The 26,122-nt window shown below is 32.8% G+C and overlaps 1 protein-coding gene across 2 annotated transcripts in view; it reads right to left on the minus strand.

Moving 5' to 3' along the window:
• Positions 1–26,122, minus strand: part of NCKAP1 (NCK associated protein 1) — a 96,691-nt gene that overhangs the window by 32,265 nt on the left and 38,304 nt on the right. For both annotated transcript variants that reach the window (XM_059054586.2, XM_067026431.1), the window contains 10 exons: positions 25,416–25,464; positions 21,057–21,213; positions 18,365–18,421; positions 15,835–15,931; positions 15,342–15,448; positions 14,463–14,595; positions 11,582–11,663; positions 9,885–9,943; positions 3,979–4,124; positions 1,793–1,925 (listed from right to left, as the gene is read on the minus strand). In XM_059054586.2, coding sequence (XP_058910569.1) covers positions 1,793–1,925; positions 3,979–4,124; positions 9,885–9,943; positions 11,582–11,663; positions 14,463–14,595; positions 15,342–15,448; positions 15,835–15,931; positions 18,365–18,421; positions 21,057–21,213; positions 25,416–25,464 — 1,020 coding nt within the window. The remainder of the gene's footprint in view (positions 1–1,792; positions 1,926–3,978; positions 4,125–9,884; positions 9,944–11,581; positions 11,664–14,462; positions 14,596–15,341; positions 15,449–15,834; positions 15,932–18,364; positions 18,422–21,056; positions 21,214–25,415; positions 25,465–26,122) is intronic.

Consider the following 26,122-nt stretch of genomic DNA (forward strand, 5'->3'; position numbering starts at 1 on the left):
AGGTGGATTTAAGCTGATCACTTTAGAAAAAGTAAGAGTATGACAGGTAGAGGTGTAGTGAAATGAATTTTATGTATGAGGAAAAAGCCTCTAAGATGCCAAAAAGTAGACTAGTAAATTAGTACAGTTTACCTAAGGTGGGATAGTTACAGTAGGGAGTGGAAAGTAGAAGACTGTGAGTATATAGTGGATAAACAAAATGTGATATATACATACAATGGATTATTATCATTCATAAAAAGAAAGTTCTGATATATCTATAACATGGATGAGACTTGAAACAGTATGTTAAATGAAATAAGCCAGACACAAAGGGACAAAACATTGTATGATTCCACTTATATGAACTCTCTAGAAGAGGCAAATTCATAGAGACAAAAAGCAGACTGGAGTATACCATTCCAATGGAATGCTGAAGGATGGGGAGTTATTGCTTAAGGGTATAGAGTCTCTGGTTGGGGTGATGAATGTTTTAGAAATGAACAGTGGTGAGGTTGCACAACACTGTAAAGGTAATTAATGTCACTGAACTATACATTTTAAAATACTTAAAATGACATTTTTATGTTTATATATTTTTTTCTTTAAAGACAAAAAAAACAAAAGAAAAGAGAAGAATGGGGGTAGAGATCAAATTGTTGAGGATTTTAAATGCCTAAGAAATTTTTACTTTCTCCATATGCAATGGAGAACCACTGATGGTTCTTTAAGAAGGAAAGAAGCACTCTGGTGGCACTGTGTTAGTCTTTAAGGCAGATATTGAAGGAAGAAAAATTATTTAGCAGTACAGATGAAAAACATTGAAAAGCTGAACTACAATATACCACACAAATAAAATTAAGAGGACTTGATGGGTAATTAATGGGAAGGATGATGGTGAGGAAAAACTGACAGTATATCTTAGGTGTCACGATAGGGGGAAAAAATCTTTTAATTAAAAAAAATCTACAAATCTATTAAAATTGGTGGTATTATATCCTCACAGGTATTAATCCTAAAAGCACTCCCTAATAAACTTCCTGCAGGCTAGTTTCTGTCTGAGTCTGCTTCCAATGGAATGCTGAAAAAAAATCTGCAACAGATACTACCTAACGCTTAAAGATAATAATGCTGCTATTTGTAAGTTTCTTTTCGACAAGTTCTGCAGCTCTAAGTAAAGGGATTCAACACTAAGTTAAATTATTTTAAAAAATACTATTTAATTTTAATATATATTCTTACCATACTCACAAAATGATATTTCTTCTTGAAAGATCAAAAGAAATACTGAGTACGTTTTTGATAGATACTTGGTATCTGTAAAACTTGAGTAGTTCAATTACTCAGTAACTATGTGTGCCTGTATGTGAATATATTACAAATACCAGCAAATCTGGATTTTGCTTACTGTATCTATTACATTGACAAGTCAGTGAAATTCCCCTTTGAAATGTTTATGTTTAGTCAGTGATCTCTCCAATTTTCAAGTCTTTTCAATGAGCATTTCAGAGGAAAACTTTACCATAAATATTAATACCTGACTCACTATTTATTTTAATAAAGGTAATTCCAAGTGACTTTATGATATGTTCTTATAAACATGTATGTATATTTATCTGATTATTCAAATATATATTATGTCTATATCATATATCTATTCAAGCATTCTTCTGATTCTGCATAGAGATGCATTAAGTGGGTAGCTAGATTAGATAATTAGGACTTTGTGAGTCTTTGTGAACATTCGGTTAGCTTTATGTTGGAGTAGTTTATTCTGCATACCATATAAATCACAATACTACTCTGAAATTACCTCTTCTGGACACAGTTCATGTGTGCAACTCATAAAATGAGTGCAAAGTAGTGGGAATGCAATTGAGTATCTTGACTGAGAGGGTAACTCCAAACATTGTTGAAACATCTTCTCAAAAGCACGACTATAAAAACTATAAGGAAACAAAAATTAGAGTCACAATTTTTATAGTCAAAATTAAAATTTTATGAAACAGTACCTTATAATTAATTTTATTCAAGTGAGTAAAAATTACCAACTGAAGCATTTATTCTCTTAGGAAAAGTTATTTTTCCAAAGAGTTACCTCTTACACACCAATAATTATTTCAGAGTAATAAAAATATTATTTATATAACATTAACACATTTTTAAATAAAAAAATTAAAGAGAAAATAAACCATATCTATGGCATATGAATATGACATTCAAATCTTACATCATCAAATTTTATCAAAGCTAAGTCACTATCAATTGTAAGAAACACCATTATTTTATGTACCACTAAGAAAGAAAAACATTGTCAATTAAACAATGACACACCATCAATTTAAAATTACTTCCGGGTTTAAGAGATGTTAAATCTAAAAGAATATGAGGTGATAAAATACAGTACAGCTTGGAATAATGAAGACAAACAGAAGTAGTAAACATGTCTTTATCTTTGATGTGACAAAGTAAGAATGTGGTTAAGAGAAAATATGGATAAAAATTAAATGACTGAAAATTTGCAAATTTTAAACATTATTCAAAGTGCCTTTATTTCCAAGAAAGAGAAGAGGAATTTCTGATTGCTGTATGCTTCTTTTGCAATAGGAACCTTCCTGTAGCTCAAAAATACCTAAACGTAAAATGTTCCCTTTTCTTTTCAAGGTAGCCTTTGGGTCAGACAATAGGACAGGGTTCCAAATAATCCTTAAAATTCTTACAAACTTGTTATGTGATAATTGTGTTTCATGAGTTGCATTAAGAGATCCCTATGTCTTCCCTGCCTGGTGATTTGGATTTCTTCTGTAACACTGCTAATTAAAGCCATACTACAAACTGCAAAAATCAGTGTAGATTGGTTTTCTTCCCCCAAAATAAAAGCAACGAGAAGCTTTTCATAATGATCTGTATTCAATACAAAGAAACTACTATCATTATCCACTGAGACTATCTCAGCATTTTAAAATTAAAGGGATCTACTATACTATTCCCATCAGCTTCCCTAAAGGAAAAAAGGTCAGGAAGCAGAAACAGAGTTGTTATTGTACAGTTCTGGAGTAAGAATACTTAAGTTTGAGTCCTGACACCACTGTGTATTAATTTTATTACAATCAAGCTCACTTATTCATTTAGATATTTATTAAGTACCTACTATATTAGACATTAAGGAAACAAAAACATGACCTTCAAGAGCCATATTATGGGGCTTCCCTGGTGGCGCAGTGGTTAAGAATCCGCCTGCCAATGCTAGGGACACGGGTTCGAGCCCTGGTCTGTGAGGATCCCACATGCTGCGGAGCAACTAAGCCCATGCACCACAACTACTGAGCCCATGTGCCACAACTACTGAAGCCCATGCACCTAGAGCGTGTGCTCTGCAACAAGAGAAGCCACTGCAATGGAAAGCCCACGCACCACAACAAAGAGTAGCCCCTGCTCGCCCCAACTAGAGAAAGCCCACGCACGGCAATAAAGACCCAATGCAGCCAAAAATAAATAAATAAATTTTAAAAAGAACCATATTATGTGGGGGAGAAAAAGAGTTGTAAAGTACTAAGTATAACAAAAGAGCTATATTGTAGAAGCAAAGGAGAGTGGAGCACAATGGAGGGAATAGTCACCACATCATCATCATATTAATGTCTAACTTAATACTGCAGAGTGAAATTATGTGCTACTTAATTTCCAATGTTTGCTCTATTTCACCCTGATCCAAAACTTTTTTCCTTTAGTCTAATGACACAATCTGAAGTGACTGTTTTCACCTCCTCAAAGAAGTGTAAAAACTATATCAGTAAGAGTTGCTCTTATAGAGAAAAATAGATATAAAATCCCAACTTGGTAAACTTCATTTTATTGGCAAGTTGTCCACTATTCTGTTTATTCTTAAGAGTCTATTCCTGAACTGTATTAAGCACCACACTAACATAAAATAATCAAGAAACATACCTTTGGATAATAAAAATTTCAAATTCTGATTTAAAGAAAATTACAACATACCAAAATATGGAGAGATCTGATGTTTCCACCAACATTTCCACCAAGGAATCTACCATTTTTGTGTGAAAAATTATTGTATTCATCATCTTTCCAAGTTCTCTGTGATCTGAAAGACTAAGTGAAGCCTTAGAGACACTAGTATATGCCTGTAAAAGTAAAGCAAAAAACAAAAGTAGTTTAGGCAATGACTTTAGGTATAGACCAAGTCTACAGGGGGGAAAGAAAAAAGAAAAACACCCACTACTGAAAAATACTTAAAGTTTATTATGAGCAACATCCCCTTTTAAAAATTGTCTACAGTGACCCAAACTTGAAATTCCTATCAAGAATTTCTTTAAATAAACTGAAATACTGTCCATAAAACAGAATCTAATACATGGGTCATTCATCTTGAATGCCCCAAATAAGTGAAGTTACAACATCAAAAGTATAAAACAATGAATTGTCATGGTGTCCCTACCAAAAGGTTTTCAATCTATTTCAAGAGAAAACATATACAGGAAACAATAAGATGAAAGTAGGTATTGCACATGTTGATTCAGGGAGCTTTTAGATTATACTGAATCATTAAAAACTGGATAACATAACACACTGTATTAACTGATAGATTCTAGAAAACCACTGTGAAGATGGTAAAATTAGTGTAGGTTGACCAAACAGGCAATAGGTCTTAACCGAAACCATCAGGATAGGTTGTGAGGGAAAGAAATTCCACTAAAGAGGTACCAACTCACAGAAAGCGAAACCTGCCCATGGATGGTGGACATTTCAGAAGGGTGGAGAACAAGAATAGGAGGGGTGCCTAAAGAACAAAACACTGCTCACTATGGCTGCAGTTAGAGTGCAAAGAAGAGAAAGGAAATGGTGAAAGAAGAGATTCAACCAGATCCTGCATACCCTTGAATATCATGTTAAAGAATTTAAACTTTTTGGTGAACCACCGAAGGTTCTGTGTGATGGCTAATTATTGTTTAGAAAGATTATTCTTTGTGGAAGGGGAAACAGAGAGGGGTGGGCAGAAAGGGAACAGGAGGCAGAGATCTGTTAGGAGGAAGTGGTAGCAATAATCCAGACAGGATTATGCTATCGTCTAGGGTCATACAGTTCAAAAGTGTTTAATCTGGGAATGACTAGATGTAATAGGCAACAGAGAATTATGGATGATGGCCAGGGTTCTGGCTTTAGGGAGACATTCCTTCATAAATCTCATATGTGTGCCTACACACCCTGCTAGATATGCCAAAAACGCAAGGCCCAGACCACTCACTATCCAGGCCATTTCTGGGGGTTATATTTGTATCTACCAAACTTGAGAAATAAAGAAATGTGTCCCTCTGGAACAAAGAGCAAGTATGCTTACTGTTGATGACAAAACAGAGGGTTCCTCAAACTCAGTCCTCCTTAGCTGCAAGACATGACCAATGCATAGCATTCATCTGGGTCTCTCTGTACTACCCACATGAGACATGGAAGCAAGGGAAAAATGCTGTATATATACTGATGTTCATGCAACTTCCTGTGCAGTGAATTAAGTCCTTTGTCTCTGATCCAAGACCCCCATGTCTTCTGCTAGTACCCATGAAACATTAAGAGACTAAATAATTATTGCCTTTAAAGTAAGATAAAAATCAAACCTCAGCTTCTACAATGGGAAATCTCAGCTTCTACATGGAGGAAATTACCATTCACTGAGGCAGGCACATCACAAAGCAGAGTTTTATATTTTGTTGTTTGTGTCTGCCAGTAAAGGGGAGAGAATGAGGAATATGATGGTAATACTCTAATGGCAAGATATATTCTGGACATTCATCACAAACTAAGTCTAATGGAAGTTTAATTTACCTTTCATCAGATTTATAGTATAAAGATAAACCAGTAGTGGCCATGAGTTCCATGAAGACTTCCATTAACTGAGCCTCATTTAAAAAATTCTGAATTAAAATATCACTGTGAAAATAAATTCAGATGAAATAGATGGTGACAAAATGAGATAATTTCATTTAAAACACTCATTTAAAATGCCTGATAACAATGGAAGAAGAAACATACATTACTAAAAAGGAATTGGTTTAAATAAAAGTCTAAGACTTGAACAACCCAAGTAAATTAGAAGGCAGAAGAGAAGAAGCTAAATGAAAGAGTGACTGAAGATGCTTAAGGGACTAATGAGACAGAGTGGAATGAGATGCCTTAGGAAGCAGAAAAAAATGGCAGAGAATACATGTAGAGAAGGAGAACTCTTCTTTTAAGACTACAAAGACTCCAGTGAAGGCACAAAGCATATTATAACACTCCCCCAAATGCTTATCCTTCTAGCCCTGCTCTACTCAAGAAGTGATATCTATAGAGCTCTACATCTCTCTCTGGCCATATGCTTATACCTAATAACTCTTGTCCTTCTACCAGATCACTGATCAAACTCAGATCATTCATATCTTTTGTGAAGATATTGATATTTTCCTTCTTATAGTAATACTTTACACTAAAAAGTTTCTTTACTTGCTCTTTCCTATGTAAGCTATTTTCCTATTCAAATTCTACCTATCTTTCAATGTCTGGGTTAAAACATTGCTTTCTCTATAAAGCCATTACTAGCAACTCCAACTTGAAAAAAACTTTCTCCTTCCTAAGAAAACTATAATTAATTGTTAATCATACTCTGTCGGTGGCATATTTTAACTTAACCTTTTAAATTTTTAAACTGCTATTTAATTTTTCATGTTTTATGCCTTGTCTTCATAGCCAGATTTATAAAATACCCAAAAGAGGATTTGTACTCTTCTACAGATTATATAATACTACTGTCAATATTTTATCTCCTGCATCCTATGGTCTAGTCTGTAGTCTTAGAACCCTCACTGTTGACCTGCTCTTAATAATCTCTGCAAACCTTCTAGATTCTGGACACTACCACACACCTCGCACTTCTGCCCCCTATTCCTAGTTAAGACTTCTCTGGCTTAGTTTTATGTCCCATTATTTCCTTCCTTGGTATGTTCTGACCTATTACCACTAAAAATAAGAATCTATTATGTAATAGAAAGGGGTTGAGTGACTGTATGTCACAATCCTGGTTAAGAGCAATGTTATGGGTTGAATTATGTCCCCCCAAATTATAATCCCTAATACCTCAGAATGTAAAGAGTCTTTATAGAGGTAATCAAGTTAAAATGACATCATTAAAGTGGACCCTAATCCAATATGATCAGCGTCCTTATAAAAAGAAGAAATCTGGATACAGAGAAAAACAAAGAAGGAAGACTATGTGAAGAGAGATAGCAATGTCATTACAGTGTTGCATTTATAAGCTAAGGAAAATTTAAAAATCTCACAGAAGGATATATCAATTCTATATCTCTAATGCTCACTCAAATGCTTTATATTCTGCTGTATGACTGCACTGGACAAAGGTAAAATTCTCAAGTAAATTTTTCAAGTGAGTAAGTTTAAGAATCCTGGAGGTATTAGTAAGCGTAAATTTGAAATGCACCTAAATCTCTAAAATTCTCTGAACCTAAATGTTGGTTTAGGCACTCCCACAAACTAAGAGTAAGAGACTGAAAGCAGTTCAAACTTTGTGACAATGACTTTAAAAATTTTTGATGTGTATATATCCTTTGGCAGAGTAATTCCACTTCTATTTTCATTCATTTTATAAGCACTGCTTATGTATTGTTTCAGAGCATTTTTTAAAACAAGAAAATGTTAATTTCTAAACTTTATTTTTAGCTGGAAGAAAATAACCTATAATATATGCACATTAAATATTTTGGGATGGTGGTATCCCAAGTGTTCTTTCCCTGATCTCCCACTAACCAGCTCTGCAATCTCAGGCAAGTTACTTAAAACTGTGGCTTAATTTATAAAATCTTAATTTCTAAAAATATGCTGTTGTAGAACACAGAGCAAAAGACAGAAAAGTGCCTATATATTTTGACATTGGAAGGAAAGAACCTAACAAAAGCAAAAGCACCTCAGGGAACTAAGCAGACTGCCAGAAAACTATGCTCTTTCTATGAGTGCTTCCTGAGACTGTATTCATCTAAAAATCTCTTCCTCAAACACATGGTGCTTATATTTTCTTTTAATTAAAACACTTTTAATTGAACACCTAAAAGGATACTGCATAGGCCAATTATTAAAAGTTAATATTTCTGGGGAATGAAACTGGGAAAAGTGTGAATTTTCCTTTTCTACTTTACCTCTGGATACTTTGACTTTTTATAATGAGAACATATTATTATTATTATTTTTAAATATATAGTTATTGAAAATACCATGCCACAGTTTCCCCATTATTACTAGAAATATTTAAGGGACAATTAAATTCTATCATTAAATTTACAGTACATACAAAAATTTCAGGCTCGAATTTTTAAAAGTCCTTAAAAACTATTTATGTGATGGTTATATATTGAATAAAAACTTTTTAAGTCTAATATCATTTATTTCTGCATTTCAGAAAAATGAAGCTTTTAGCACTAGATCAGGGGATGGTAAATTATGGTCCGTGAGCTAGCTCCTTGCTTTTATAAATAGTTTCATTGAAACACAACTATGCCCATTTGTTTACATATTAAATAAAGCTGGTCTCACACTACAATGGCAGAGGAGTTATAACAAAGACTATGTGGCCCAAAAGCCTAGTTTTGTAAAAATTATGATACTGTATTCAAAACTTTTATATTGGTATAAGTGAGAAATATATTTATCCAAATTTAACAACTAGTACAAATTGTGTCTTCTATATATACAACTCAATAGCAAAAAACCAAACAAATCAATTAAAAAAGTGCAGAGGATCTGAATAGATCTTTTCCCAAAGAAGACATACAGATGGCCAACAAGTACATAAAAAGATGCTCAACATTACTAATCATCAACTCACACCGGTTACAACGGCTATTATCAAAAAGACAATAAATAACAAGTGTTGGTGAGGATGTGGAGAAAAGGAAATCTGTGTGCATCATTGGTGGGAATGGAAATTGGTGCAGCCATTATGGAAAACAGTATGGAGTTTCCTGAAAAAATTGAAAATAGAACTAACATATGATCTAGCAATTCCACGTCTGGGTATTTACCTGAAGAAAATGAGAACACTAACGTAAAAAGATATCTACACCCCTTTGTTCACTGAAGTATCATTTACAATATCCACAACATGGAAACAACCTAAGTGTCCACTGATGGATGATGAATGGATAAAAAAGTTGTGGGACACACATACACACACACAGAGGAATATTATTCAGCCATGAAAAAGGCAGGAAAGGGACCTTGAAGGTATTGTGCTAAGTGAAAGAAGTCAGACAGAGAAAGACAAATACCATATGATCTCACTTATATGTGGAATCTAAAATAACAAAAAACAAAACAAAATGAACAAAAGAAAAAACCAAACTCACAGATACAGACAACAGATTAGTGGCTGCCAGAGGCAGGGAGTCAGGGGTAGGTGAAATGGGTGAAGGTAGTCAAAAGATATAAACTTCCAGTTACAAAATAAGTAAGTCCTGGGTATGTAATGTACAGGATGGTGGCTATAGTTAATAACACTGTAATATATATTTGAAAGTTGCTATGAGAGTAAATCCTAAAAGTTCTCATCACAAGAAAAAAATAAACTTTGTAACTACATGTGGTAATGGATATTAACTAGGCTTACTGTGATCATTTCAAAATATACTTATATATTGAATCATTATGTTGTATACCTGAACTAACAGAACATTTCATGTCAATTATACCTCAATAAAAAAGTTTCTTCCATGAAGTAAAGACTATGTTAGTTATATAAAAGGAGTCTTTTCAATAGGTATACAATAATATTTTTTTGTATTAAGTTATGTTTTCATGTTAACTAAGGTATTCAATAACAGAATGACAATGAAAATTATTCTTACCTGTAATCTAAACCAATCTAATCTCATTCCTCTGAAATCAAATACTTCTCCGTCTTCAACTATAATAACAGAAAAAAGATCACAAAGCAAATTAATGTAATTAATTTGTAATTAATATAATTTGTAATAATATAATTATATAAACCTATAATCACATTTTAAAATTTAAGAGCTAAGACAATTCCACTTCTGGAAATATATACAAAAGAATAAAGCAGGGTCTTGAAGATATGTGTACACTAATGTTTACAGCAGCATTATTCACAACAGTCAAAAGGTGGAAGTACCAAGAAGTCTATCAACAGATGAATGGATAAACAAAATGTGATATAAACACACAATGGCACATTATTTAGCCTTAAAAAGGGAACAAATTCTGCCACATACTACAACATGGATCATATGTTGAGGACATTATGCTAAGTAAAATAAGTTAGTGACAAAAAAGACAAATACTGTACAATTCAGTTATGTGAAGTATCTAGAACAGTTGAACTCATAGAAACATAAAGCAGAATAGTGGATCCAAGGGCTGGAGGGAAAGGAAAATGGGGAATTGTTATTTTTTAGAGTTTTAGTTTTGCAAGATGAAAGGTTCTGAATATTTATTGCACAACTATGTGAGTATACTTAACACTACTGAACTGTACACTTAAAAAAGATAAGGTAGCAAATTTCATATTATGTTTATTTTACAATTTAAAAATAAAAATAATTTAATAGGTAAGAGTGAAATAATTCTCATATCCTATAAAGATGATGATAAAGGAGGCAGTTATGCTAAGAGAAGTGTAAAGTACAGACTTCTCTCCTAAACCCTGTGACTCATTTTGCTTACATGTCAATTTAAAGGACCTAAAATAGAGCATGAGGAATCCTGCAAATAGAAACTTTGGATAGCATACTGAAGTTCCACAAAATAACTTTATATAAACTAAACACAACCAGGCAAGGTTACAGTAGATTCATTACTTAAGTGTGATAACTATAAAGGTTAATAAAACTAAAATAAATAAATTTATTATTCAGAAATTTTCAAGGTTTCTGATACCTTTTACTTAAAGATTATAAAACTAAAACATCATATCAGTCTAATGTAATAGAGTATTCAACTAATGGAGAGGGAGTCTATTATATGACATCAACTTTTGAGATGGACAGACTTGAACTTAAGATCCTACTGTAGTATTTAACATCGGTTAGAGTGTGGGAAAACCATGTTAAATAATTGAGAGGTTAACCCTCAAACCTTAAGTTTCCAAACCTGTCAAATAAAAGTAATAACAGCTTTTTAACACTGATGAGGATTAAACAGGATAATACACATAAACTGCCTGCCCAGATTAACCATTTTATTAATGGTATCCATTATTGTCATAGGTAATGCTTGGACAAAATATGCACTTAGATGTAGGGTGCTCATTTTTATTTATTTTTTATATTACAAAATGCTTTCTTCTCCCTGCTGAATAGTAAGAAGTGTTAAGCTATATTTCTTATGATTTTTATAATCATCACACATCCATTTTGGAAACCTTTGCTTCAGAATGAACAAAGTTAAAACAAAAGAGAACAGGTTAAATATACCCAAAATTAAGATAAGTAATTCTGTAAAAACTAACTGCTAAATCCTCTCCTTAATAATCTAATTTGAAACCTGATTACAAGAAAATGTTTTTATTTAAAAGACTTATTACCTTGTTTTACACTTAGAGAAGTCATAGTGTTCACAAAAGAGGACATGATGATTGATTCATCTTCAGGGCAAACAGAAAGATTCTGAAAATCAAAAAATAATGATAAAAACATCTAGCTGGGAAAAAAACTCATAGGTCCATCAACTGGTAGATGGATAAACAAACTGGCATATCCATAGTATGTAATATTTTTCTCCAATAAACATTCCTTCCTGGATGGAAGGTTGATACAAACAATAACATGGATGAATCTCAAAAACATTATCCTAATTGAAAGAAATGAAAAACAAGAAATTAAATCATGACAATTTCATTTAGAGGAAAAACTTTTTTAAAAGGCAAAAGGTGACAAAAAGCAGACAAGGGGTTGCTGGGGGTCTAGAGAGGGAATCAACTACAAAGGTGCAGAAGAAAACTTTTAGTGTTGGAAATGCTCTACATCTTGACTGGTGATGTTACCTGCATGTATACAGTTGCCCAAATTCAAACAGTACACTAAAAATGGATGGTTTTTATCATATATAAATTTTACCTCAACAAAATTATGGCCAAAAAAATCCCTCTCAAACTGGCTAAAAAAAGTGAATATTTGATAACTGCATGTAAAGTAGATGCTAAATGATTAACTTTTTAAAAAGTGGATGGTTTGCTCACAAAAAGCATAAATAATTTTCAAAACATTAAGACATATAACAATGTAAATGTACACAATGTCCTATACTGTACACTTAAAAATGGTTAAAATGGTAACTTTTATGTTAGGTATATTTTACCACAATTTAAAAAAATTTAATACCTATTACAATGAACTATTTTAACAAGTTAATCTTAGTTCTAAATTTAAATCCTAACAAATGGTTAAAAACACTATGCATATACTTTACAACAGAAGTGGGTGGTAAAAAGCTCAGACATTTGAGTTAAGACTTGAGTTCAAATAGTGGCTCTATTACTCATGACCTGTGCAATACTGATCAAGTTACATAAGGTCTTTTATTTTTAATAAATTTATTTTATTTATTTATTGTTTTTGGCTGCATTGGGTCTTCGTTGCTGCACATGGGCTTTTCTCTGATTGTGGAGAGCGGGGGCTACTCTTCGTTGCGGTGCATGGGCTTCTCATTGTGGTGGCTTCTCTTGCTGCGGAGCACGGGCTCTAGGCACGTGGGTTTTGGTAGTTGTGGCACGTGGGCTCAGTAGTTGTGGCTTGCAGGCTCTAGAGCGCAGGCTCAGTAGTTGTGGCACATGGGCTTAGTTGCTCTGCGGCATGTGGGATCTTCCTGGACCAGGGCTCGAACCCATGTCCCCTGCATTGGCAGGCAGATTCTTAACCACTGCGCCCCCAGGGAAGCCCCTACATAAGGTTTTTTTTCTTCACTATACCTACCGTCACAAAGTTGTTGTACAGAAGTAATATACTATCAATAAATTTGCCAATTATTAATATTAGTATTATTATTATTGCTGCTGCTACTATTACTATAATCCCAGAAAAAATAAAAAATTAATTTTTTCAGTATTGTTAAAATCCAATTTATATAAAAGACACCAAAAGACATGGAGTGACTTAAAAATTCTAACACTTTAACATAAATCTGTAAAATTTATTAATAAATATCCAACTAGTCACAGTAAGTTTCAAAATGCCATGAAACCAGGAGTCTGGTTTACTTTTTTAGATTGTGATAGCACAGTAGCCTTTAGTTTATCTGGTAAGTAAAAACTATTCAACGAAAAAACTGCAGAAAAGCAATAACACTCTAAGGATAAAATCAGCTTTTCTATTCCCCCTTTTAATAAATGTTATTAAACGAAGCATATGAGCTCCATCTAGTGGATAAAAGAAATAAACTAGTTTAGGATAGTAAACTATAAGCTGTATATAATCCAGTGTAAACAATTACATGAACAATTTTTTTAATTTGCATTTTTAGGTAGGTTTTAAAGAAAATTCGGATTTCAAAGTATGGTTATTTATGTGGAAAACGAGTAGTTTTAGAGTAGTCTTAGTATAAAGAGAATTCGTGCTGCTCTTCCTCTGTACCATATGTTAGCTTATAGTAGTTTATAGACATCTGTGATTTTTAAAAATGAAAACACTGAAATATTATTTTCCTTACAGTCAATTTATTTGGAATAAAAATAAAAAGAAATCTATATTAAGATTAAATAGATTGAATCAAGAAATTATGGAAAGCAAAAAATTGAAAAAAAGCTAAGACTAAAAATCAAGAGGAAAATCCAAATTGACAATAAAATTAGGACATTTTATTAAACTACAACATCTAGATGAATATTTTTTACTGGCCATTCCCTAACACACTATGCAAAAAGATTTATCTTCTGTTTTCCTCTAATACTTAATTATCAATTATAATGTCTCCACCAACTCTTCTTTATCTCCATAGCCACTGCCCAAGTTCAGGCTCTCAATAGCTCTCACTTAGCCTACTATAGTAATTTTTCTTCTGATCTCTCTGTATCCTCACTTGGCCCCCAGCAATCTATCGCCAACACTGAGTCAGGGTGATCTTCCTAAGTATTAAATCTGATTTATGACTAACCTCCTCTTTTGCAAGACCCTCTATAATTTGGTTACTGTACCCCTCCACCCCCAAGATAAAGAATTATTCCCTGCATGTGTTCACTAGGAACTTTATACACACGTAAGCATAATGCCCATCACACTGGACTACAACAAAATGTTTTTGCCCCTCTAGATGATGATCCCCTTGACAAAATATGACCATGACTTATTTACATTTGTATCTTCACCACTTGGCAAAAGATTACTTTCGTAAATGTTTACTGAGCAAACAAATCAGTTATTAGAGAGAAGGGAAATAAGGAACAAAAGGGAGAATATGACATAATTTTTTACCTGCACAAGTTCATTGAGGACAACAGCATCAAAGCCAGAAAGGTACTGCACGTAATACCTCTGCATTACAGGTCCGTATTTCCTTACATGTGCTCTAAGCTCTTCCATGTAAAATATTAATTCAGCAATGTGCCTTTTAAAAAAAATTCAAGAAAAATATTTCAAAAATTAAGTTCATTGTTATCAAGGAAAATATGAAATGCCTTTGATATTGCTACATTGTTTTTTCCTTAGAAAAAGCATTGTTAAATATTAAATGTCAACTAATTTCTTTTTATATTATTTCATATAAATAAAGAAATCATGGAAAGCAAAAAAAAGCTAAGAATAAAAGACTGAAAAAGGAAAATACAAATAAAAATAAAATGAGGACATCTCATAAATACATCATTAAAAAATCATAAATGAAAGAAGATTACAGTATTAGGGAGAAGTAAGATTTTTCTTTATGCTCTTATTTCTCTGATTCATTTATCTAACTTGTATTGAGGGACCATGGATTAAAATGAGAGAAAGATATTACAAATGACACAGTTGCAACTCCATTAGGATTCTTATTCAAATTTTTGTGTAGTACATAATTTTGAAACATGAATTCCATAAGAAATACTATACTATAGCAAGAAAACAAACAAGACTTCTATGACCACCTAGAGTACTAAACAGAAAACATTTAAAGCCCTAATTCTAAGCTAAAGTTGACTTTGCATTGTAATTCATATCACCTAACGATATATTATAAATATTCCTTCCATTACGACAAATAAGAAAAGGCTTAAAATTTAAGTTTTTAAAAATAATGTTACTTTAGTCCCCAAATTCCATAGCCCATAAATCAAAATATATAAAAAATATATTTTTTAAATGTTGCTAACTTACTTATCTATAAAGTCATCTGCACTCTTCTTTGGCATGTTATCTGCATGACGAAGTAGCCAGATAATTTCATCACGGGCAAAGGATAATGCCATAAAAACAAAAAGTGCCTGATAGATATTAAAAATAATAATAATAACATTATTTACTCTCATGCAAAGATTAAAAACAAAATGTATTCATAATCTTTCTCCAAGTGAAAAGTCATTAGCAAAACTGATAATACCAACTTTAAAAGACAGAAATGAGAAAACAGAGGAAAATTTCAAAATATGTATCAGAGAAAGTATGCACATAAGCAAGATGTGAGGAAAATGCAGGAAGGTCTGATTTACGAGTGCCAAGTCAGCAAATCCACTCTCAGCTAAATATAAAATCCTCTTATGTAGTCCCTGACTCAAAGTTTAGTAAAATTTCACAGAGAGAGAAGAAAAAAATTTTTTTAATTTTAATATGACACACTTGTTGTAGTTGAAATAAGAATTAAATCAATTACCTTGGGACCTAGCAAGCCAGGTTGATCAGAGAGAACAGTAGCCAATTCTTTCAGTGCAGACCTTAAAAACTTGCGTCTTTCTCTGTGCATTGAACCACTATAAGGAAAGACACCCACCATTACAGTTTATCTGTTTCTAGTAAACTTATTATTGGCAATTAAATAACATCATTTCAGGGTCACCTTCCAAAAGTTTTCTTAGGAAAGAGAAGCCCTTACAAATATCTTCTATGTGTTTGTCATTAAGTGACTTCCCAATCCCATCTTTATCCCTGCCTTTCTTGTGCTGCCATTTTAACTATGTTTATTTTCTTCTCTCTAGCTATCAAAATCCTACCCAAATTCAAGACCAATCCTTCAAGAAGTATTTCCCAATATACAGATGTCTATTTCTGAATAGTTTCTGCCAGTTTAGTACCATATAGACTAGCACTCTATAAACTAGACTGTGAAATCCTCAAAAGTAAGCACTGTTCTACTGTATACATTTGTCACCCCCACATAGAATCAATAAATATAACTTAATAAATATCTGATAATCTATATCCTCCTTTACTAAGTATATTCTTATTAAATATATAAAACTGACTAAATAAACGCTATATTCAATTAAGGTATTGGGATGAAATCTATTTCGTGCTACTATTCAAAAACAGAAAGATGAGGAAAGGATAATCATAAATATTCATGTACTAGGTATCTTAAAAATTAAATACAAATTAGAAAAATTTATTCTCACACATTAACAAGGAAAAAAAAAATCACAGAATATTCTAAAAATTCCAACTCCTCATACTATTCAAAATATACACCATTCCAAAAAAGTTTTAAAATTTAGATAGTTGCAAAAAATAAATGGCCACACACACCATATGCCAAAAAACTAAGTACTGAGAGAACATGCAACACCAGAAATTAAGCTGTGACACAACAGATTAATTTTAGAGGTCACATTAAAACCCAATCTTTGCCTATGTGACCTTTGGTTCTACCTCTCTAAGTTTCAGCCTCTCATCTATAAAGCAGGGATGATGACACCTGACTCAAAAAATACATCTTTCATGATGCCTAATATATAGTACCTTTACAATGTCAGTATAATTCTAATGACAAGCTCTCTTTTAACTGACAATAATAAACTCATCTAGTGCAATATCTAAGAAGAAAGTGGGCAAATGTTTTGATTATTTTACTACACAGGGTCGCTGCAAGGAATATTAACATCGAGAGAAAATATGGAGTACTATGGCACGTGTTAATGAAGGATAAGAATTGCTACTCCTTACTATTTATAACTGTTTTATATAATAAATAAAGGGAATAAAAATGCCTTACTTTTAAAAGATCTTTGTAAAAGATAGCTGAGACACCATATATCTGCCTAGGGTCTAACACATGAATAAGTCATAATCATATGTATTTCTGGAGGTCAGGAAAGAAATTCTAACACATTCCAAAGTATGTTATTTATACTAGAGAATGAGTTTATAATAATATAAGTACTTTATTCAAGTGAAAAAATGCACGGGAAATAATATACTACAGTTAGCAATGAATAAAGATGATTTAAATTCCCAATATCCATTTTAGAGCCTAAACCTAAATTCTAAAACTTCTTATGGTTTTATATTTTTACCTGTGACAATGGTGCTTATCTTTTCACTGCCTTATACAAATACTGATGGATCAGATAATGTTATCTACATTACCTAGACTTAGTGGAAAAACTATTTTATATATCATACATAACAATTAAATGAAATATCAAATTATTCATGAGAAAATTGGAAAGTTGTTCAAACATCTTAAATACACTAATTTCTAATTTATCTATATATTTACTAATAAAATATATTTACTAAAATTTGGGAAAGGTATGGGATTAAGATACTTTGAAAAGTAAATATTATTTGGGAGAGTGTAAAGATATGTCAATTTTCATGAAGTATCATAAAAATAATCATAACTGGCAAAGTATTGGCACCAAAGCATAGTGGCAATACGAGAACTGAAAGATACCAAAATAAAGTCCTCTGTATGGTATTCCTTAGAGCATTTTTCTTTTTCTTTTTTTTTTTTTTTTTTGCGGTACGCGGGCCTCTCACTGTTGTGGCCTCTCCTGTTGCAGAGCACAGGCTCCGGACGCGCAGGCTCAGTGGCCATGGCTCACGGGCCCAGCCGCTCTGCGGCATGTGGGATTTTCCCAGACCGGGGCACGAACCCGTGTCCCCTGCATCGGCAGGCGGACTCTCAACCATTGCGCCACCAGGGAAGCCCTAGAGCATTTTTAAAAACCATTCAAAAATATTTAAAATCTGTCTGCATTAACACCCATACAGAGGTGTTGGTGTTAATACACTGTACTCTGGTACAGCTACAGAGGTTATAAACTTATTCCTCATTGGCTGAAAGTCTTTCACTTCTACGACCATATCTTACACACCATTAACCTGCACTCACTTCAACAAAATAATGCTTTAAGAAAGGAGTTCTTGATTAAAAGTTCCACAGCTAAGTTAAAACTACTCACGCATGTGACACAGCTGCCTCTTTGCATTCTCTTATGTCATTAATACGCTTATTATAGCTATGAGCAAAAAAAAAAAAAAAGAAATATGTTAATTTAAATTTGGTCAGTAACAGTAAAAATAAGTTAGTCAAATACTAGTCAATTAAAAATGTCTTATTATCAACAAGAAAAACTGGCCTTCAAACTGGAAATACATGGAAGAAGTCTATCCACATCCTTTTCTAGCACTTTAAGTATCCAATCAACTCTTCCTAGAAAAATAAATCTCATATTATATTAAAATCCAGTAATAAAATTAAAATTTACCATGCAGATTTTTATTTTATTAAATACACTTCCTTAAACCCCCAATAAAGACATTAAAATTATACTTCTAATATAATTTGCAATGATTTCCAAAAATTGGAAGTGCTGACAAGGCTATTACTTCTGGCTTTTTATCACTTTTTGACTTTTTATGCTATCTCGTAAGCATAAAAAGATTTCTCAAAGGACATATACTAATGATCAATACTAGTGACTGTTTGGGAATTCGGCTTTTGTGGTGGAGAAAACTGGGGCAGGAAAGCATTTGACTACTTTAAATCATTTTAAGGAACAGAATTATGGGTGATTTTTACTCACAATTTTTTAAAAAACACTTTTTTTTTCCAAATTAAAAACATTTAAATAAAAGAAACTGAACACCAACATCAAACAGTTTAAAGGTGCCATCTGAAAAATAAATGCTAATAAATATGTTAATTTCCTTACTACTAAACACAAAAACTCAAAATTCCTAAAATGTTAAAGAAAAATTATCTTCCTGACAACCTGGCTAAAACCACTTAGACCAAGAACTTCAACTTCTAAATTAAGTACGCTAAGATTTTTGTGTTCTTTAGGGAAATGTACAAAATACAGTAATTCTGTAATCACTGACCTGTATAAATAATGAGCTTTTATACTTGTGGTCTGACTTGTAATTACTATAATAATTCACATTTTAAGTTGGATCAATCACTCACAATTTAATAAAAAAATTAAAACTTTTCAACTTTAAATACAGAGATTCTTAAATGGTAAATTTAACAAAAATTTGCATAACAAGGGAATTCCCGGGCAGTCCAGTGGTTAGGACGCAGTGCTTTCACTGCCGTGGGCCCAGGTTCAATCCCTGGTCAGGGAACTAAGATCTTGCAAGCCGTGTGGCATGGACAAAAAAAAAGGCGTAACAAAAAGACAATCGGTTTCATGATGCCATTAAACTTATCTGTACCATATATGCCATATGCTCACTCAATATATGGAGACTGTCTGGTTCTAAATGTTTACATATATTTAAATATAATTCCACAGAGAGGATGTCAGTATGCTAAGACATCACATAAGTTTCAGGATTTTTGAACTGAATCAATCAGAAAATGACAAAGCCCACGATGACACAGGATATTTCCAGGCACTCCACAATATAAAATAAAAGGTTAACTAAGAGTTGAAAAATACAGAGTATACTGTTTCTCATACTATGACTGAGACTACCTGCATGAGAATGTCAGAATCACTTATGGTGACAAAATCAAAATAGTGATCACTTGAGAAGGCTAGAGGGAGAGGGATCAGGGGTGGCAGTACTGATCAGAAAGAGGCACAAGAGAATTTTCTGGGGATAATGGAAATATTCTGTATCTTCATCTAAGTGGTCACCAAGAGTATTCATATGCAAACTTGTTGAGCTGTACACTTAAAATTTATGCATTCTTCTGTTTGTAAATTTACCTCAATAAACTACTGGGGGAGGAGGGCAGATTTCTTTAATCTCTCTAAGATACAGATAAAGGAGATACAGAAGGTTAGAGGTGATGTCCAGGAACCTGGATTTTAATTCACATCCCAGGGTACTTCACATGCACACTAAAATTTGAGATAGAATAGTGGCTTAAACTGTCAGTACTAGACATAGCTTATGTTTTAATAACTAATAGATTTTTTAAAATCTCAATTTCTTTAGGACATTACTGAATTGGATATGAAATAAATGTAGGTAAATTTCACTTCTATGAAGCTGACAAACCCAACACAATTATTCAGTATTTTCAGGTTCGGGGGACCCCAGGATATTTTAGATGCTCCTAATTTCAAAACATTTTATAACCAAGTCTGAGTTCAACAAATGCAGGCATTAAAAATTCCAAGAAAACAAATTTGAGGATCATTTGTGTTACAGGGAATGAATCACTTAGAATACTTCCTTATTATAAGGAAACATGATTTCCTTTTTGCAGTGTCTGACTTCTGTATTTGTTATAATTAATTTAATGAAGTTTTTGATTGATTCATATACTTTTCTAAATGCAAGGTATTCTAAAATACACTTGTAAAATAGCACTTCTAAGAATTTCAACTCTTAAAATGTATATTGTGCTTTCAGTAATATTTATGTCTAAAACCATATTATAATACGCAAAACAGTACATATCTTCTTTCTCCTAGAATGTACATTTTGAAAGGGAAGGAACACTAGATTTTTTTAACCTGTGAAATTACCTGTAAAAAATATTAAGATCATTGCTAAAAACAACTTGGTGTGACTGGTAAGTTGGTATAGGCTATATCCTCTTGTATAATATGATCCTTCTCTATCCCCAAAACTAGTAGATATTCCACTCACTACTCTTCTCCAAAAAAGACAAAATAAATGAAAATGCCATACCCTCGTATGTTTACGAATAAGTCTTCCGCAGCTTTGTGAATGTGGAAAACTTCATCCCGAAAGAGAGAGAGACAAGAGCTACTTTGAAGAGCTAGCTTCCAAAGGTTCAGTGCTGTTGCATCAGTATTTAGGATCCCATGGCACAAAATAAAGCCAACTTTAAACAAATGAAAAAGAAGTGAAAATATAAAAGTATTCCAAAGTTAGATTATTTCAGTTACAGGGTAGCTTTCTAAAAGTAAAGAGACATTAACAAATCACTAAACTGAAGCTTTTAAGTGACAGTTAATAATACATATATATATACATACAAGATGCCAGCAATATTTCTCATTTTCAATAATAATTTTCTGTACTCTGCAAAACCAGTACTTTGAACCTACACTGATGAAATGGGAAAAAATGTCACTTCTGGGTTGAGAAGGAAGTTGTTTTAAAAAATGAGTAAAAGATACTTTAAGCCAGAGATCAGAAGCTACCAATTTACACATAATACAGTAATCATTACAGTTGTTACAAAAACTGAAAAAGAAAGCTAATCTACTCTTCTAAATCTCTAGAAGAAATTAAATAGCATCTCACATTTTCATAGCAAATTATAGTTTTTACTAAATAAGTCCTTTGACATGATTATCCTATAGTGTAGAAAGAACCAGTGGTATCCTTTTCTTATAATTGAAGAAATGAAGGACAATGACTTGACTAAAGTTATACCAATAAAGTATTAGAGCTAGACTTTGCCTCAAGCAGTTACTGTTAAAGTCCAATATTCTTTCAATATATTACGCTGCTCTCTATCATATGAATTTGAGTATCTTTTACCTTCTGTCATCTAATTTAGAAATCCTACACAAATGTGTAATGCTGTGTGTTTGTTGATGTCCTCCCTAGCGCTCTATTCTAGGCCATAAAACCTCATCTTTCATTCCTTCAACATTTACTGAGTGCGTATTATAAAGTAGGTACTGTACTGGCCAGTTACAAATTCCATCCTATTTTCTGTGAGATTTCCCTCTGATTCTCAAGTCACTCCCATCTTTAAACTCCTGAATTGTTAACATTTAACTTTTCATTTGTCTTTTATTCTTAGCTCAACCTTCCTTTTAAAGGGTCACTATACAAGCAAGCTAACTCTTAAGCATATATTGAGGAGTCATACATACAGAAGTACATTGAACTTGCTTAAATTTCCTGAAATATATTGTTTTTCATACAACAGGGCCCCTAAATGCAAGCCTAATTATTTGATCTAGTACATAACAAAAGAAATAGAACATACTGTATGAAAATTTTAAAAATCCTTGAGAAGTTTTGTAAAAATTTTTGCCTCGTGTACTGACTTTCTTTTAAAAATAAAATTTATTTATTTATTTATTTATTTTTGGCTGCATTGGGTCTTCATTGCTGTGCACGGGCATTCTCTAGTTGCAGCGAGTGAGGGGGCTACTCTTCGTTGCGGTGCACGGGCTTCTCACTGCAGTGGCTTCTCTTATTGTGCAGCATGGAGTCTAGGCACACAGGCTTCAGCAGTTGTGCCACACAGGCTCAGTAGTTGTGGCTCACGGGCTCTAGACAGCAGGCTCAGTAGTTGTGGCGCACAGGCTTAGTTGCTCCATGGCATGTGGGATCTTCCCGGACCAGGGGTCGAACCCATGTCCCCTGCATTAGCAGGAGGATTCTTAACCACTGTACCACCAGGAAGTCCCATGTACTGGCTTTTTATACTCTAATCCCCTTAGTACAATGAAATTTCACTTGGTGCCTTGTACCTCAATGTATACTTAGATTCACAAGATTGCTGTTGACAATAAAATTTCTCTGAGAATATTATCAGTTTCATTATGGGTTACTGTATATTTTACTTTTTAAAGATATGGGTCACATTATACATTAAGATATATTCATTTGTTTATGATAAGATCAATAAAAGGTAAATTAACTTAAAATAGCCCAAGATTAGGAAGACAATGAATTAATTGAAGCACATTATCCTCCTTTCCCCACTAAGGTCCCAATAAAAGGACAGGAAAAAAAATTGTTTTAAGCCATACAAATATTAGAAAACAAGAGAGAAGACCAATACTAGACAAGAAAGTTGGAGAAAATCTTTGAAGAAAGACTACTATCAATTTTAAAAGGAAGCAATTAATTAATTGAAGCACACATTAACCTCCTTTCCCCACTAAGGTCCCAATAAAAGGACAGGAAAAAAAATTGTTTTAAGCCATACAAATATTAGAAAACAAGAGAGAAGACCAATACTAGACAAGAAAGTTGGAGAAAATCTTTGAAGAAAGACTACTATCAATTTTAAAAGGAAGCAATTAATTAATTGAAGCACACATTAACCTCCTTTCCCCACTAAGGTCCCAATAAAAGGACAGGAAAAAAAATTTTTTTAAGCCATAAAAATATTAGAAAACATGATAGAAGACCAATACTAGACAAGAAAGTTGGAGAAAATCTTTGAAGAAAGACTGTACTATCAATTTTAAAAGAGGTCTTTCCCAAGGAGTCCATGGACCCTGAAAAGAATATCAGGATAAGTTATGGTGTAACTGCATTCAAAAGAGCAGGGTCCTCAACATTCCAGACCCTCAACAATGCTTGGTCCTAGGCTATAATCTAGACCAATGACTCTGAAACTTTAGCTTTCTAGCAGGATCACTGGGAAGGTGTATTAAATCACAGGTTGCTGGGATCCATTCAGAGTTTCTCATTCAGTAGGTCTAGGGTAGAGATCAATATTCTGCATATCTAACAAGTTCCTAGGTGATGCTGCTAGCCTTTGAACTAATCTAGAGCAAAGCTCTAAAGAAAGTAGATCATCTTCTATAGAAAGTCCTAGAGTGGGAATTGGTGTCAAAAAGAGAAGTGCACAGTTTGACCTAATTCTATTAATTCTACTCAAGGCTCAAATAAATGAAAGCAGAAAAACTGAGTAAACATTCCTTACTTTTGGCAATTGTGGTTATCCCAAATCTGTTTGCCTTTTCCATACCCAGGTATCCTCCCCTTAGGGCAGTCTGCCTTCTGACTCACATCCCTGCTCATTACACAGAGCCTGAATTCAGCATTCCCTTTTAAGGTAAAGACTGTGCGGAAACAGTCCTATTTAACGCTAGAGGTCACTCATGCCACCTAACTCTACTAATCACACTAGTTCTTTATCCACACATACATAAACATAAAACAGTCAAGGATCACCATACTTTTGAGCAAAATCAATACTCTGAAAGTTGTGTTTTTAAATCAACAAAGCACGAAAACCTTAACTACCATTATAAAAGAAAATATAAACATCCAAACCTGATCAACGTAAAAATTATAATTAATAAAAATGGCTAAGGGCAGGGAGTGTCTGCTAAATTCTTCCTCTTTCATACTAATAACAGTGCTACTCAAACTGCCAGTGCATACTGAGATTAAGTAGAGAACCGAGAGTATTTAGAAACTTTCATTTATAAAACTTTTCATTAACAGCAATTTATAAGTAGAAACCTAATAACCTAATAAACCTAATAGATTAAATTGAATCTAATAATTAAAATGTGGGCTTTTATTTTGTCTTTGCTTATTATTTATTTATTTCTGATAATAATTATTATTTTATTATTTATTATTATTATTATTAATATTATTATTTATTTCTGATAATTCCAGTAATTCAGTTACACTGTATTTTATAAAAGTATCAATCTAAAAATCACTAAAAAAGAAAAATTGGTCCTTCACCAGTTTTAGAAACAGTATAATAAAAAGTCATCAAATAGTATCTAAATGTTAATAAATTAAGAAACAAGAACTATAAGAACTAAAAAGCACAAACTGCTCAAAATTATTCCCCCTGCCAGTGGACCTGGGGTGGTAGAAAAAATTATAGCAATTCTCATTTATATTATATCTGTGTGTCTATTTCTCCCATAGTTTGTGAACTTCCTAGGAGTGCAAACAAGTAATTTTATCTCCCATGCAAACATGAGTCATCTATTACATATACTAAAGTAAATTAAGACCAAAAACCTTAACTGAATAAACACAATATAAAGAAAATCATTAAAAATAAAATAAAAATTTAGTTTGGATGGCCATGTTGAGAGGAAATATAATGTAGACCATCAGCCTTGGATTTAGTGTGGGTTCTGTCTTTGTCTCTTACTAGCTGTGTGGACTAAACTTTAGATTCCTCAACTATAAAATAGACCATCTACCCTAACAGGGTGAGTATAAGGATTGAATGAGGTAATGTACATAGAAGGCTTAGCACAGTGCTTGGCACAAAAGTAATACATGCTACCTGTTATTTTTCTCTAAAACTTAAACCTGAGAGGTAATCAAAAACTAACCAATTTTACTTACAGATAATCCATTTTTCCATGGCATCCAAAGAGAGATATTCACAAGGCATCTTAAAAAGAGAAAATATATATTTGTGGCTTAAATTCTTAAAAAATATTCTGTACTGAGTCACTCCTCCTTCTCTTCCTCCTGAGAAGTCTGACTACTCAACTCTTGGTTCAAATACCACCACAACATATTTGAAAAGTTGGATGAAAGTTTTATAACCTATATTTATACTTGCAGTCCATAAAGGACAATGAAAGCTGTGCCTCTTTCACATTTACACACCCTGAAACTTCTCTTTAAAAAATACTGTTGCTAAATTGTTTTCAATCTGGTAAATGACTGCTACTTCCAAATTTCCCAAGTCTATTGCAGGGTTTGCAGTATTCCAAAAGAAAAAATTTTAGTCAAGTTAAAGAAAAGATTTATGTACCTCAATGGTTCACTGTCTCACCCAAATCAGTAATTATGTGTGTGTATTCTCCATATGCATAACATCTATGTTCACGTACACAGAAAAAAGCTTGAAAAGAAATGTAACAAAATACAACAGCGATTTTCTCTAGTTGGTGAGATTTGGGATGATTTTTGTTTTCTTCTTTATAATTTTCTGAATCTTCCAAATTTTCTACCATAATAAGGCAAAGCAAATTTTTAAACCTTAAAAGAAAATACTCGTACTACTAATTTTACTAACTTAGCATCAGAATCTAGAAATACAA

This window comes from Kogia breviceps, chromosome 2 (genome assembly GCF_026419965.1).
Source record: "Kogia breviceps isolate mKogBre1 chromosome 2, mKogBre1 haplotype 1, whole genome shotgun sequence".
Classification (NCBI taxonomy): Eukaryota; Metazoa; Chordata; class Mammalia; order Artiodactyla; family Physeteridae; genus Kogia; species Kogia breviceps.